General features: G+C 40.4%; 1 protein-coding gene across 2 annotated transcripts; it reads left to right on the top strand.

Moving 5' to 3' along the window:
- The first annotated feature begins 1,905 nt into the window (after positions 1 to 1,905).
- On the top strand, positions 1,906 to 15,587 carry LOC142140146 (protein D7-like). Of its 2 annotated transcripts, none has more exons than XM_075198000.1 (9): positions 1,906 to 1,993; positions 3,493 to 3,600; positions 6,289 to 6,415; positions 6,871 to 6,942; positions 8,622 to 8,721; positions 10,371 to 10,429; positions 10,827 to 10,887; positions 13,810 to 13,874; positions 15,419 to 15,587. In XM_075198000.1, exons 1-8 carry the CDS (start codon positions 1,985 to 1,987, stop codon positions 13,853 to 13,855), a joined length of 582 nt encoding a protein of 193 aa, XP_075054101.1. In that variant the 5' UTR covers positions 1,906 to 1,984; the 3' UTR covers positions 13,856 to 13,874; positions 15,419 to 15,587. The 2 variants fall into 2 exon arrangements, with proteins under 2 accessions (XP_075054101.1, XP_075054102.1); XM_075198001.1 differs by lacking the exon at positions 1,906 to 1,993 and adding an exon at positions 2,001 to 2,107.

The raw sequence follows: 15,587 nt of genomic DNA, 5'->3' as shown, positions 1-15,587 counted from the left end.
TGAAGTGTGGGCATTCCGGGCACACTTCACGCATATATTTTCATTGAAATAGCCACTCATTTTTTCTCGCACCTTGAAAACTGAGTGTATATGTTTGCCGTGGTATAACTGCGCAGCAGCGATGTTCCTAAAATCTTCACGGCTAATTGAATTCCCCTTTAAGGGGCAGACTAAAGAACATTGCGGGCGGCGCACTATTACCGTTAGTATGGTAATTTCAACACTAATTTTTGCTCACAGCTCTCTGAGCCGCAAGCAAAAGTCAGTGTTAAAATTATCGTACTAACGGTGATAAAGCGCACCTTTTGTTGTTCTAAAGAATTGAATCTGCTCTAAGTGTTTTTCTGTGAGTGTTGGGACAGTGCGGTGGCTAAGTGGTTAGCACTTCTGCCTTACAGCACTGGGGTCATGAGTTCAATTCCCGAACATGGCCTTATCTGTGTGGAGTTTGTATGTTTTCCCTGTGTTTGCATGAGTTTCCTCTGGGTGCTCCGGTTTCCTCCCACACTCCAAAAACATACTAGTAGGTTAATTGGCTGCTATCAAATTGACCCTAATGTGTGTGTGTCTGTCTGTGTGTGTGTTAGGGAATTTAGGGGCACATTTATCATTAATCGCCAAAAGTGAGAAATAGTTATCAATCCTTATCGCAAGAATAAGGATTGAACTATTTCTCAAATTTATTAAAAAGGGAACACAGAAACAGCAGTTCCGAAAAACTGCTGTTTCTGTGATAGAAAAAATCACACTTACCCCCCTCTTCAGATGCGCTGTCTCGGGAATTCCTCTTCGTTCCTCTTCTTCCTACTGCACATGCGCACAAAGTCCCCACTCTGTCTCTGCAACTATCGTTGCAGAGAGAGCGCGCTGAGTGACAGGGAGGGATCATGTGATCCCTCCACACATGCGCTGTCCAGCTCTGCATTCGGAGCAGAGCTGACAGCTGACAGTGGATTTCTTCAATTCTGATAATGTACGCCAGCTTCAGCTTCATTACAGTGGCGGATCCAGGGGGGGGCAGACACTTGCTGCCGTCGGCTGCACAGTATGTGCAGGTCCGTCCAGCCGTGACAGTGTGCTTCCCAGCTGCTCTGACTACAATCAGAGCAGCCGGGCAGCACACTGTCCCTGCCTGTCACGGCTGGACGGACCTGCACATAGTGTGCAGCGGTCAGCAGCCAAAGATGTTAGAAAGGGGCGGGGCCTAAATCACCCCCCCCTATCTCGTCCCGGGTACAGCATTTTTCTAGATCCGCCCCTGGTACATTATGAAGACAAGTTCCCAAAAAAAAAATTTCGGGACTTGTTTGATTGCGGCCAGAGCAGTCACCATTCTGTTGAATGGTGACTGCTCGCAAAAACGATCAGGAGTGCATATCCATGATATCTGCTGCGATGCACCTTTAATAAATTTGCGGAGGGCACATCGGGACTTTAATTCCACGGTAAGTGCACAATAGTGCACTACCGTGATTTGTTAAATATGCCCCTTAGACTGTAAGCTCCAATGGGGCAGGGACTGATGTGAATGAGTTCTCTGTACAGCGCTGCGCAATTAGTGGCGCTATATAAATAGATGATGATGATGTTGGTTGGGTGAAATTGTACAGTACAGTATTTTATGCTAGAGAACATCCTTAGGATACATCACACTGAATGGTTTGTTAAGTTTCCTACGGTAAATTATATATTTGTTTCTCATCTGGTAGATCTCACACATCAATTTGTGTATTTTTTATATATATGTTTATAATAACTTTGCTGCTGAAATTATAGCCGTGTGCTAAGAATACTATATGATCTAGCCCCTCTGATTAAACCACACAGCGGAAGGAATAAAATACTTCGATGAAAAAAGAATTTAATCAACATCCGCAACATTTATGTCTGTAGTAAAACTCCCCCTCATCATTATACCACACAGTATTAGCAGGAAACAATTGACAGGGGAGTACAAGGGACAGCGGAGTGAAGGCCGCTCTCCATGGATGTGGTGAGTTTAGTCTGAGAACTACGGTAAATCTGTCTTGGAATGTAACGCTTAAAAGAGTGTTGTGTCCAGAAGATTTCAGTATCTGCTTCTGCCGCTCAGTGTCCACCACGCTAGGTAAGAGGAACCTTGTTTGTGCAGCTACCGACAGACTCTTATTATAGTTGCAATGCGGTTTTGAGCTTAGCTGAAAGACATGGAGCTATTAACAGATAGCGGGATTCAAAATAAAATCGTGGTCTGTGTTTTAAAGACTGAGGACATGTAGCTGTTACGTTGGGCGTCCCATCATATTAGGGAGGTTTCCTTTATGCTACTCAACTGCGTCCTTGTATTTGCTGAAAATGTTCACTGTTCTCCCACCATCCGCAGCGGGAGGGGAGGGGATAATATTCTTGCACAGCTGTGGCTTGGTAAACTGCACTTTTCTATTTATCTGTCAAAAAGGAGCCATTGAGAAGCTTTGAAACAGGCTCCATCTCGGTAGTTCTGCCACTGATTTAAAGTAAAGGTTGGCAATTTGCTGGTCACCACCTGTGGAACAAGTCAGTGTATGGTGTTTAATAATTAGGTAGCTATCATGTACCTCTGGTACTTTCCCCATCTCCTTAAAACATGGTTTCCTCTCCCCCATACTTTCAAGAAACCCAAGCTAAAAACAAAAACATACCTTTCTTTATTTTTCAAAACTTATTGAATTGGGTTGTTCATCTCACTCCAATCTGGATTTTGCTCCCTCCACTCCTCCAAAATTGCCTTCACTAATAACCTATCCACTAAATCTAAGGACTCTTTTCCCTCTGCTCCTCTTTGGATTCTTCCCTTACCTGTTAAAGTACCCCACCTTGCATTAGGTTGGCTACCCACTGGTGTTGAAATGTTGCACCTGACTTCTAAAACACAAACTGTTATATGCTGTTATTACCAACCAATTGCTTCCTTTACTGTCTGCTGCAGCATTAAGTTTAGTGCTTGAGAAGTTGGGGTTGTTCAGTGAAGTTATTTATATGTTCATGTTGTGTTGCACAACTCCCCCAACACTGGCACCTGGGTCCACAGTAGATGGAAATGACACAAACACTGGTCATACATTATAACCTACCCACATTCCCAGACCCCCGAGAGCTATTCTGGGCAAACGAGTATGTGGCAGGAGGTACATTATTGCCAGACCATACACAGTGACCGGGAGCTACATAAAGGTCTACTATGGGATTACCTGTCCAACTATACTTTATATACAGCCAGTCTCTGCAGTGTAGAACATATTCCTACATTTGTTTAATTAGGGCTGTGTGAACAAAATCCTCACCTCCCTGTGTTTTTTTTTTTTGTTTTTTTTGTCAATGTGTAGTCGAAAAGATGGTAAAATCTTTTCCCCAAAATACTAGGCAAACTGGGGAGATTTAATCTTTGTATAATAATGCTCTTGGAAGATTACATTTGACAAAAGCTATGAAAGGGAAACCTGCTACTGATTCTAATGACCAACTCTTCTTTAGTCCCTTTCAGCTGCCATGGACTCAGAAGATCTTCTCCAGTGTCCGTATGACAAAAACCACATGATTCGCCCTAGCAGGTTCCCTTATCATCTTGTAAAATGCAGAGAGGTAAGAAGCAACTTCTTGGTCTTCATGTTTATATAAATACCAGGTTTATCTACATTTATATATGTGTCCATAACATACTCTGCTTTGATAGCTACCCTGTTAGTCTCTGATAACTGATGGTGCTGGAAACCACAAGTCCCAAACATTCCAGATAAGTGGGAAGCAGAACTGTCCACACTAATAAAACAAATTAAATTGTTACGATGAGCAGCATGGTGGCACAGTGGTCAGCTGGTGTATGGGTTCTGAGCCAGGGTTTCATCTGTGTAGGGTTTTCCAGGTGTCCTATTTCCTGCCATTCAAGTCCTATAGATGGTGTAATTGCCTAAACTGGTGCTAGTGTTTGTGTGCCTGTGGTTGGGAACTTGGTTTGCATCACTGTGGCAGGGACTGATCTGTCTGAATAAAATTCAGATCAGTTCCTGCAGATGAAAAGGTTAAGCAGGTTCTGCTCGTAAACTTACAAGTTATAGGCGTTTGAGGTTAAGTGCCAGATATTCTATATTGGTCTAGCCAGTTTGCTATGAGGAAAATGGCTTTTGTGGAGCTTTATGATCCAGTCCCACAACAATGTTGGAGGGGTGGTAACTGCGTAGAATAACTATGGAGGCTTTTTTTGAAACCTGAAGTGAGTTCTCGTGAAAGCTTGGAGGGTATTCTGCAGTGTGTGCAGCCTGGGAAAATGTTTTCAAACCAGGTGAGTGTGGATGAGACACAGGATGGAGGGGTAGAGTTGGGAGATATTTTGAAACTAGTAAGATGTATGTTGGTGCAGTTTTGTTTTTCTTATACAAAGACAGAAGTAGGTATTTATTTCATGTAGGTACACACTGTTATACAAGGTTTATATGCTTGTATAACTTTATTGATGTGCTCTTAAAGGTTTAATCTCCCCACTGAGAATTAATTTGTCTAAAAGCAATGAAATATATTAAGATTGATAGTCATGAAGGTGTATCAGAAAGAAAAATCGTGAATCATAAATAATGCCTAAAGGCAAATATTTATTTTATTTTGTTTACTTTCTGATACTTACTTTTAAAATACTTTACTGCTTTCAAAGTAATGTTCAGTGGGGAGACTAGTGATATGCTTCAAATATTTTACATTCATTTTATATTTGCCTGTGTAAATGTACCTACATGAAATAAACACCCACTCTAAAAAAAAATTTTTTTTGGTTTTTCATGGACTAAATGGGGTGTAAAGGTAGCACTTTATTATGCTGTTATCCAATATATAAAAGCTTATTTCCAGTGCAGGTAATTGCTCTTTGTAAGCACTAGAACGGAAATTGTTTATGAACTTGTAGGTTAAAAAGTGTTTTATAATGGATTTGGTGAAATACAGGCATCCAATTTGGGGACCGGCAGAGTGGAGCAGTAGTAGTGCTATCATTCCTGATTAATCTCAGGATATTTTGTTTGGGTTGTACCCATTCTGTGGAATGCTCTCCTTTTATACAACAAGTCTTTCCCCTTGCCTCCTAACATTTCAAATTCTCCATGAAAACTCATCACTTACCAAATTTTTGCGCCATCTTCTTAATCTCCCTTTGCTATTTTACTTGATTACCGACAGTTTCCACGAGCTTGCATCTATACTCCTATTTGCAAAAACTCTGCCCCCCCCCCCCTAACCCCACTAAGTACATATTCACATTGCTATCTGGCTGAACCAATATGCAGTAAGTGCATTTTTTCCTCATGTATCAAGCTCAGATTTCCCTATAGATTGTAAGCACAGTCCTCTCACCACTTAGTCTGTTAATACCCAGTCTGCTTTATTACTGTATTTGTCCCCAATTGTAAAGGGCTGTGGAATATGAAATGATATATAATGAATGCTCAATATAATAGCCACTGCATTCAAAATAGATTGAAGGGGTGGAAGTTTGATTAGGAAAAGGGAATTGCAGGAGATGAGTGCATGAATTAAAGTTTTTTTGCAGTATGCGTTCTGTGAATGGTTTTTATGAGATGTATATAACAGAATTTGGATACAGATTGGATATTGGAACAAGGAACCGATATGAGTCAAGGAGGGCAACTTGAGGGGATAGAGTTTTATGGTTGTGTTCAACAGAAACTGCGATACCTGGTATGTAGTTTCTGTTGGCTGGTAGGAATATTGACCCAGTTGAGTTTGAGGTGGCGAGAGGACATCCAGATGAAGTGGATGAAAGACCAGTAATGCAGGCCAACATAATGGTGAGGGATCCGGAGAGGATAGATACATTTGTGTATCATCTGTATAGAGATGATGGTGAAATCCATAGAAGCTTATTAGTTTTCCAAGAGAAGTGGTGTAGATTGAGAAGAGTAGAGGACCCAGTACTGAGGCTTGTGGTATTCCTACTCGGAGAAAGCGGACAGGAGGTGATTCCTGAGAAATGAACACTGAAAGAATTATTTGAGAAGTTGATTATTTTTTGCTACAGTAGAAGTAATCACTGTGTGAATAATGATGGAAAGATACCATGTGGGGGAGAGATTACAAATGTTAGGCTCTGATGACCAAAGTGACTGACTGATTCATGAGGGTTTAGGGTCAAGTGGACGAGGAGTAGAGAGAGGAAAGTAAATATTACTTGGCTTCTCTGGTGCTCATATGCCCAGTCTCCCAGTAATGTAAAACTATATATGTATATGCTGACATGCAAGAAAGTGTCTTGTTTCTTTCATGCAGAATAATAAATCCGTTGCAAAAGTTTTGGCCATCTGTCCATATAATGCCCGCCACAGAGTGCCCAAAAAGGAGCTTGACTTGCACATGCAGAGCTGTGAGAGCAAATGTCCAATGGATCCACTTCCAGGTAAACTTCTTGATTTACTTAATTTCTGTTGAATAATTAATTTTTCTACAATGGAGGCTGCCATTTTGAAACTAAGTGCCTCATCTGTGATGTTTGGTTGGCTAAATATTGGTTCAGGCAGTGTCCACTGTGTAGGTGAGAATCTACTTTATGAAGTAGCATGAGGTAACCAAGCAACTTCTATAATGGAATGCACAAGTGTTCTCTCAGCATAAACTGGGGTTGATGGTTTTTTTTTGGGTTTTTTTTTGGGGGGGGGGGGGGGGGGGTGTTTAAGCTACAGAACCACACATTGCTTTTCTTATTTACTCTTTGAGAATCTGTCAAACCATGAAGTGTACTATTTACTGCATAAAGTGACACTGTCTTTTTTTTTTTTTTTTTTTTTTTTTTTTTTTTTGACCAATGTCCTTGATGTCACTAGTTAATATTTATAAAGGTGTTTTACTTGACAGATGAAGCAGTGATGTACAAAGAGGATTTTTCAACCTGGCAAAGCCCTCCATGTGCGGAGAATTGGGAAGATGGTAAGAAAACTGTTCCACTTCTGTGCCCCTACATCTAATTTAGACGGTGCGGTTTACAGATTATAACTTGTCATGTTTTATACTGGTTACCTTCTTAGTAAATTTGTTGACTTGGTACACCTCCAAATGTTCTTACGTATAGATACAATAACTGAAATACAGGCGTTTAGAATGGCTAGGTGGCTTTGTTTGAAATCTGTTGCACCATGTCTAAAATATATTACACCTGTTCAATATTCAAAGAACAGATCTGCAAGTGCAACTTATTGGCAGACCATCAACACTGTGCCCACCTTATATGCATATTAACCATGGTTTAAAAATGTCACTGACTGTAAGTCACCACAGGCTCTGTAGCACTGGGTACAGAAGCAAGTAACAAATAGATGGGGTAATACACATAAGTAGTACAGATGAGTGTGAGTAATGCTATGGGGATTCGTACAAGGGAGTCAGACAGTTGAGATGTGGGACCTTAAGTAGAGAGGACCCTGTCTGTGAGCTTACATTCTAGAGATAAGGATGGTGAGAGACAATAGGACCCAACTGGGAGAAAATGGATCTGGTAGGATAGGCAAGCATGAAAAGGTGAGTTTGTAGCAAGCATTTGAAGAACTGAAGGCTAGGGGAGAGGCGAGTGAGACGGGGTGGGGAGCCCCAAATATTAGGGGCAGCAGGGCAGAAGTCTTGGAGGAGAGCATGGGAGTTGGGTATGGGGTTCGGTAAGTATGTATCTCCAGACGAAGTCGGAGATGTAACGGGGAGAGGTGTTGGAAAGGGCTTTGTAAGTGAGGGTAAGGATCTTGAGCTGAAATGAATAGGGAACCAATGAAGGGATTTGCACACAGGAGTAGCGAAAGATGTAGTGGGAGAGGAAGACGAGCCTAGCCGCAGCATTGTGTGTGGGTTGAAGGTCAGAAAAGTGAGCCAGGAAGGCCAGTGAGAAGGAGGTTGCAATAATCAAGATGAGAAATGTTTGGTGAATGGACCAGGATTTTGGTTGCTTCCTGAGAGAAAGGGACAGATTTTCGTGATGTTACGGAGGAGGAAGTGGCATGATTTGGTGAGGGCCTGAGGGGAAAAAGCTGAGGGGTGACTCCAAGGTAGCGGGCTTGGGTGTTGTCAAACAAGAGGGAGATATTGGGAGGGATGGCAACAATGGCAGAAAGATGATGAATCATCTTACTATCATACACATGCTTTCAACAGCAGTGTTGCAAATGCCCTGTTCATCCCGTTGTTGGTGTTAATGATTTTGCTAAAACTGGTGCACTGATAAAATGTTCACCACTAACCATAGCAGCCATAGACAAATTTTAGTCCCTCATATCTGCATAGATTGTGACCCTGCACATTGTTAGATTAGGGATTACAGTTTAAGATCTGTCTTGATATGGTGCAGTAGTTTACACTCATACTTTGACTAGTTGTGGTTGCCCAAGTTTGGTTCTTTAAATTCATGATGGCAAATTGCCTGCTCCATTAGTTTTGTGGAACTACGATCTCTGCAATGTTAGTGCAGCACTTAGACATTGCGCTTCCCAAAAGCCATCCTAATGGCCTGTTTAAAGGAAACTATTAGAGCGTATTTATAGTAGAATGCAAGAGCTCAGAAAAGGGAATGAGTAATTATCTTCACTCTATATTAAGTTTAACCTGTGAATTTTTTTTCTTAATAGAATCTTCCTCATGTGCACAACCTGCATTTGTTTTAAATGGATTTGGGAACAATAAGCCTTACAGCGCAGATGAAAATGCTTGTAAGAAATCTCCACCCAGGTCAGGATCATTATCATTGCAGTATAGACACAATTGGCAACAGCATCTTGAATGCTTTTGCTTGGTAACTTGCTATGTCGATAGAGTAACTGACTTCCTTTGCCTGCTTTTAGGGGGGGGGGGGGGGAAATGGGCGCCAGATCTCTCTGGCTGAAATCACACCCTGTGGCCATTTTCACATGTCTGATTTGGGATTATTGCAAGCTCCACTTCAAGACCACCTCCACTCATTCTCCTATGACTCCTCTCTGAGACAATCCCGCCTTTTCCCCCACGACAATACTCCTCGCGTTTCAAGACCTGGCAGGAGAGCGGTATCAAGATGGAGGGGGCGTTTTACATGCAAACTAATGTACTTCACTACCAATACTGCGGGAGAAGTTTGACTTTCGTAATGTTAGCCTATTTGCTTATCTCTAAACGAAACCCTATGTTGACTCCCTTCCTAAACCTGATATACCAAGACCTTTAACCCCTTCCCCCCCTTAATCCTCGTGTGTGCACTCGCCTCTGCAAAGGGGGGTTATTTCCACACTGCATAATCTCTTTATCTTCAAGCAAACCAACACTCCCATCCATGAACTCAGGTGGGAAACTGACTTGGGCAGGGCACCAGATGGGGACACTTGGGCAACAATTAGTCTAAGACATCCATCTCATCCCTTGTCAAGGAAAATGCATACAAAATATATTATTGTTGGTACCTGGTCCCCAGTAGGCTGAAAATCTATGGTTCCACTTCTGAGTCATGTTGGAGGGGCTGTAGGGAACAGGGGTCCTGTCTCCATCTGGCGGTCCTGCCCACGAACTGTCTTTCTGGGATGATGTTGCTGCTCTCATTAGTGATGTTACTACCGTTCAGGTCTCCAAATGTCCATGGTCCTTTCTCCTCGGCTCCCCTATTGAGGTCCTAGAGACACATGCTGACAAACTGTCCATTCAGATCCTCAATGCTGCCAGGTGTCTAGTTGCCAAAGCATTGGTAAAATCCTGTGCCACCCCTCTAGACAGCAACTACTTAATAAAATCTGGTACCTGGCGTCTATGGGAAATAATCTCCGCATATCTACATAAGGAAAAAACACATTCTCCCAAATTTGGGGCGACTGGTTTCTTTATATTGATACATCCAGATCTGCACACTCGCCTGACCTTCCTCAGTGTTTCAGCCCTCTTTCTCTGTAACTGATATTTAGTAGCTTACACACTGCATATGGTCACACCCTAGGTCTCAACACTTCCCTTATGCTTATGCATAATAGTGACATTATATTTGAATCTATTCAATGCTTTTAGTTTTATTACAATGTTTTGTTTTTTTTTGTTTCTCACAAACAAGTTGTATACTTCCCTGATTGCTTTACTCTGAGTTTTATACAATTAATTACATTTGAGGTATTGTAAGTGATCATTAATGTCTCCGTAGTAGTGAATGCAATCACTATTTGATGCAGGGCAGGGTTAATCATATAATGATATGGGGACTTTTGTGAAAGGTGGTATTGCCCATAGCAACAAATTTAATTAAAATTTTAATTTTCCTAGTACACTTGAGAAACTGAAATCAAACCTTTTGTTGCCTGGGTGTCAACTTTGTGTTGCATTGCATACCTCTTTTATTTATTTTTCTTCATTTATATATGCTTTAGAACTACATATGGACCAGGTCATGGAGGATACACAAATGCTTGGAAACCTGTAGCAACAAGTGAGTGTTCTTGATGTACTTATAGTATGTGCAACTAAAGTCGGACCAATACATGTAAAATTTATTGTATTAATTGACAATATCTTAAACATCTTATCAAGGTGCATGGGGGGGGGGGGGGATTCATTTGGGCACGTTACTTGTGAAAGTTACGTGACTGTGCACTATTACCGATAATACGGTCATTTTAACGTGGACTTCTGCTTGCGGCTTTCAGAGCTGCGAACAAAAATCGGCATTGAAATTGCCATACGAACGGTAATGGTGAGTGGGCAGCGTTTATTTTAACGAGTAATGCAGCCAATGGAATTCTCCCCCATTATGTCCACACTGCATGGGTAAATAGTTACAAGACCTCTAAATGTTTTACACTGTTTTGTTTGTTACACATTTATAGGTGGAACTAGAGCAGCTTGTAATCCAGAACCTGCGCCTTCCTATGAAGTTGAGTGGCCAAGGTAAGTAAGAGTGTACTAGTGATGTGATGTGGTTTTTACATTAAAAGCAAATCACTTTTTGCAAGAAAAAAACCTTTTTGTTATTACTGCTGTACCAAATACTGAAAAGGGTGAGTAACCAACTAAAATTAGTTTACCAGTCCTAGAGGCATAACATATGTGCAAGCTGTAGATTGAACTTCATGGTGATCTAGTGGCCAATAATGAAATCGAACAGATTCTTAAAGAGCAGTAAAGAGACTACTTGTCATTGATTATGTATGAAAAGGTTGTGCTTTAAGGCACTGGAATTGTATAACCTTCTTGGACATAATATAACTCCTTCATACTCTGTAACCCCTGCGGTAGGTAGTCCTGTTATGTGGGAATGCAAACTTGCTTTGCAGACCTGCAAAATGTGGATTGGTTAACTCGTACGTGGGCTCTGCCAGTGATGTCATAGCAAATCATTCTCTGCTATTTGATTATCCAATGTCACCAGGACACTGGGGTTTCAACTGTATATAATGGTGTTGGATGGTAATTTGCGAAAGAATTGTGGCAGAAAGTTAGTGTAACATTGACATTCCTTTTGTATCATATGACCATTGTAATTTTGAGGTTTAGTGTTCCTTTAACGTACTACGAATATTTTCTGTGCATACAGTACATTAAGTATATGGCTGCCTTGTCTCCTCACTTTATACATGATGCCAGTATGTTCACTTATAACAACCGTGATGCACAGTGGTCATGTGATCATATAATAAAGTGTTTTATTATCTTTCTGAAGCTGTGGTTCCAAAACCAGTATCAAGGTATCCTTGATTTAACTAATTTTAATATCTTCACATGTGTAAAAGAAAAGATCCCACGAAACATAAAGGGGGTATTTATGAAAACAAGTGTAAAGGAGGATGAGGTTGTACAGAGAAATTCAGTCTCTATCTAGTGGTTTTGTTTTATAAGTTTGCAAGTAGAGCCCGCTTACCTCTGTTATTGCCCAGTCTTGTTCCCAATTTGTGTAACGCTTCTAAATACTAGTTTGAAAGCGAACATTTGGAGCTATGGGCAACAATTATTTTTTTTATTTTTTTTAATCCATTTGTGCTAGTTTTTCATAAATGTCTTCCAAATTGCTGGTTTGCATTGTGTCAAAGTCAACTAATTGGATGAAAGTATATTGATATTTTACATTGCGATCAGTACGCCACATGTCATGACTCGATCGCACGATAAAGAACGCAAGCATACACTTTCACTTATATACAGTTCATATTTAAAATAGTTTCAATCCACAGTTGTTTATGGTGAAATATTATATATACAGGTTGCTGAGATCTAAGGTTCAGGTCACAGTAGACATATCGTGTCTGGTATCATTCTAATCCCCTATTTATCTGCATACGTCCGGTTCAATCTCCTAAAGGATTGCACCTTGTGTATGCTAGATATGAATTATAGGGAATACATGATCAGAATGGTATTGTCTGCGTAATGTAAATGGACCAGTTTGAACTAGTTCTTGGCGGGAAGATTAGTATGCATCTTCTGGAGAGTTGACACCCCCCCCCCCCCCCCCCCCACAATCCTTGGATGGCATTGTTTGAACTGACCAATGACCTGCATTACACTGGACCTTCCTGAAGCCTGAACGTATGGAAACATGCCAAATCATCTGTATTGTTTTCACTGTATCACTGAGAGAATTACTTTAATAATACAATCGTTTTTAAATAAGCATTGCATAGGCTATTGTATTGTGTTTCTAACGCACAAAGTGATTTATTTTAGCAGATGTAAATAGTCAACAATTCAATACATTATTATATTATGTTACAGTACAGCCAATACCAAAAGATAAATACATACCGCTTGCGCTACGCTGCGCTAACCACGGGCACCAGTGGACAGTGATTCACCCTTTGAATACTGTGATCAGTGAAGACTGAGGCTGGTGGGGGTGCAGCTATGATAATATATATATATTACAGTCGGTGTTACACAGTGAACAATAGAGATGACGTAGCTTGCTTCTATAGGTCCAGACAAGGGTGGTTCCAGGGTAAACAGGTCATAGGCTCCTTCAATCTAAGGAATCCAAAGGTGGGGGTCATCTCTCCAGGGGATGTGCTCCAGTTACAATGAGTTCATTAGCATATCACATGTCTGATATCAATCTGGCTATTTATTCCCTAATATCAATAACTAGAGTATGCAATCTCTTCGGCGATGGAACCGGACAGCTGCTGATGAATAGGGGATTAGTATGATATCAGACATGACACATTTCCCATAATCTGAACCTTAGATAACACTAAAGTGTACATATAATCATAATATATAAACTAAATACTGTCTGCTCATAAATTACTGTGTAATGGATCCAATATGAATTACATAAATAACTAAATGTTGTCGTGCATGTGTATTTTACTGTGCAATCGCCGTATGCCACGTGTAGCGTGGCATACTAAGTGCAATTGGCCAATAAAACAATATTAACCAATATACTGTCATTCATCCAATTATACGACTTCGACAGTATATAAGCAAGGGCTTTGGGACCAGCATGTAGTCTCTTTGACCACAGACTTCAGTATTGAAAGACTGTAAGCTGGATCCAGCAGTGCGCAGCAGGGAGTAGCATATGTATCGGCTGTACTCATTTATTTAATTGTTCTTTTGCTAATCACTTTGTGCTTTGGAACCACACAAATTTCAGAGACAATGATTATTGGTAAACAATAAAATAACTTTAATACTTGAGACCAAGTTTTATACAACCATATTTGGGTGTCTGTATGCAGCATAATGGCGAATGTTGTAAAGACTATTGTGTAACTGAATCATAGTTTATATGGCAATATGATGCAGACAAGTGGTAAATATATTTGGTTTGTTTTCTCCCTCCCCCTCTACTATGCCCATTCCATTGTACAGCCTTAGCAATCATCGGCATGGCAAGGAGCGTCGACAATATAAGTAACCATGGACAGTGGAAAGAGGTAAGATTCCCTCCCCCCTCTATGCAATGACAGCCCGATGAATGTAGGGATTAATTCAGGGTATTAAGGAAACTTGACCCAACATTTAAAATGTATTTTGCCTGAAGAGAATTGAGAAGTGCTGTTTTCTTCTACAAAACAAACATAATATGAACAGCTTAGCCAAAATGCTTCTTTTTAGTATAAAGAATTTAAGTTGTGACTAAACGATCTCTGGATAGCTAGAGTGAGGTAAGGGATTAACAAAATGCTATGTAGAAAGTGTTTCACAATAAAAATAGTTTTTCATAACCATTAAATGGATAATTATCCATTCTGCTGAACACTTTCAAAAGAGCGACACTCTTCAGTAAATCGCAAAGCTCAATATAAAATAAAACTCTTCATTACAATGTACAATCTGTGCATTATGGAACACATGCTCTAACATCTTGGTAACTAGTATGTGAGTTGGGTGAAATTCTGACTGTGAAAGGGACAGGCTGATATTAAATATCAGCCCCCCGCCCACCACAAGTTCCCTTATTAGATCTGGTATTGGCATAGTAAGTGGTAGAGTAGTGCAGCAAACTTCAGCATCTCTTGCAACTGCTGTGAATGTGGGGCCAGACCTGGGTGCCTTCACAGTGAAGTCTGAAAGCAGCTGTGTCTCACAGCTTGTACAACACCCTCTGCTGGTGATGTGGCCTCCATTGCCCAGTGACACTACTGACCCAGTGTGCTGAAAGTATTCTCAATGACCAGGCTTGCATCTGTGCTACTCCACATACTTACCCTTGTGTATCAAACCATTGTCCCATAGCTTGCAAGCAGGGCCCTCTTGCCTCCTGTATGTATGGTTTTATTACTGTTTGTTCCCAATTGTAAAGCGCTGCGGAATCTGCTGGCGCTAGATAAATAAATCATGTATATAATGAAGTGCACATGGTTAATGGAGAAGAGCAGACTTAAATGGCACTTTTGCTGTGCATGTGAATGGAATTGTTAGTAAAAAAACAAACTAAAGAGTAATATTGGACAAACAACTTTTTGAAATACTATGAATCGCTAAGTGAACCAGGCCTGCAAATTCTGTGCTTGAGAAATTATGGTAATGATGGTGGATGGCAGCACTAGCCAGTTGCCCCATCTGTAGAGGAAGATAGTGGATGGCATTAAGGAGCAAAGCTCTTCCAACGTTTCTTTACAATGTCACAATGTTAAATATGATGATTTAGCAATGCACATTTCTAAACTGAATGTCTGTCATTGGTTTTTAATCGTAGCTTTTTTTTTTTTTTCTTTGGATACCTGCAATAAGTTAATTATGCATTTTTTGAATTCCTGTTCTATAAGCTGTGTGAAGTAGCCTGTCCTCTGTGGCACAGCTTGGTGACAAGTCGAGCACTGGCTAAAGATTCAGGGTTTTAGTAAAGGACTAATTCTGAGATTATTTGGGCAAGAGGGCAATTTCTTACTATATTTCATTTATTATGGTTTGGGGAGAAGTTGGAATAATTTGTCGTTTTTGCACAATTCTGATGTGTTTTTTTTTGTTTTTTTAGCCTTCTGAGTCGCATGTAGCACCTAATCTTGTGGACCCGAGCAACATATTTTTTTACACCACTATTAAATGGTTTTTTAAATTTTACAAAGCGGAACGTGAAGGATATAAAATTTTAATGGGACTTTTTTAACAATGCCATTTTAATAAAAAAAATGTTTATACTGCAA

The sequence above is a fragment of the Mixophyes fleayi genome, chromosome 2 (genome assembly GCF_038048845.1).
Source record: "Mixophyes fleayi isolate aMixFle1 chromosome 2, aMixFle1.hap1, whole genome shotgun sequence".
In the NCBI taxonomy this organism is placed as follows: Eukaryota; Metazoa; Chordata; class Amphibia; order Anura; family Limnodynastidae; genus Mixophyes; species Mixophyes fleayi.
The sequence above is the reverse complement of the archived record's forward strand: the minus strand, read 5'-3'. Positions and strand labels throughout refer to the sequence as shown.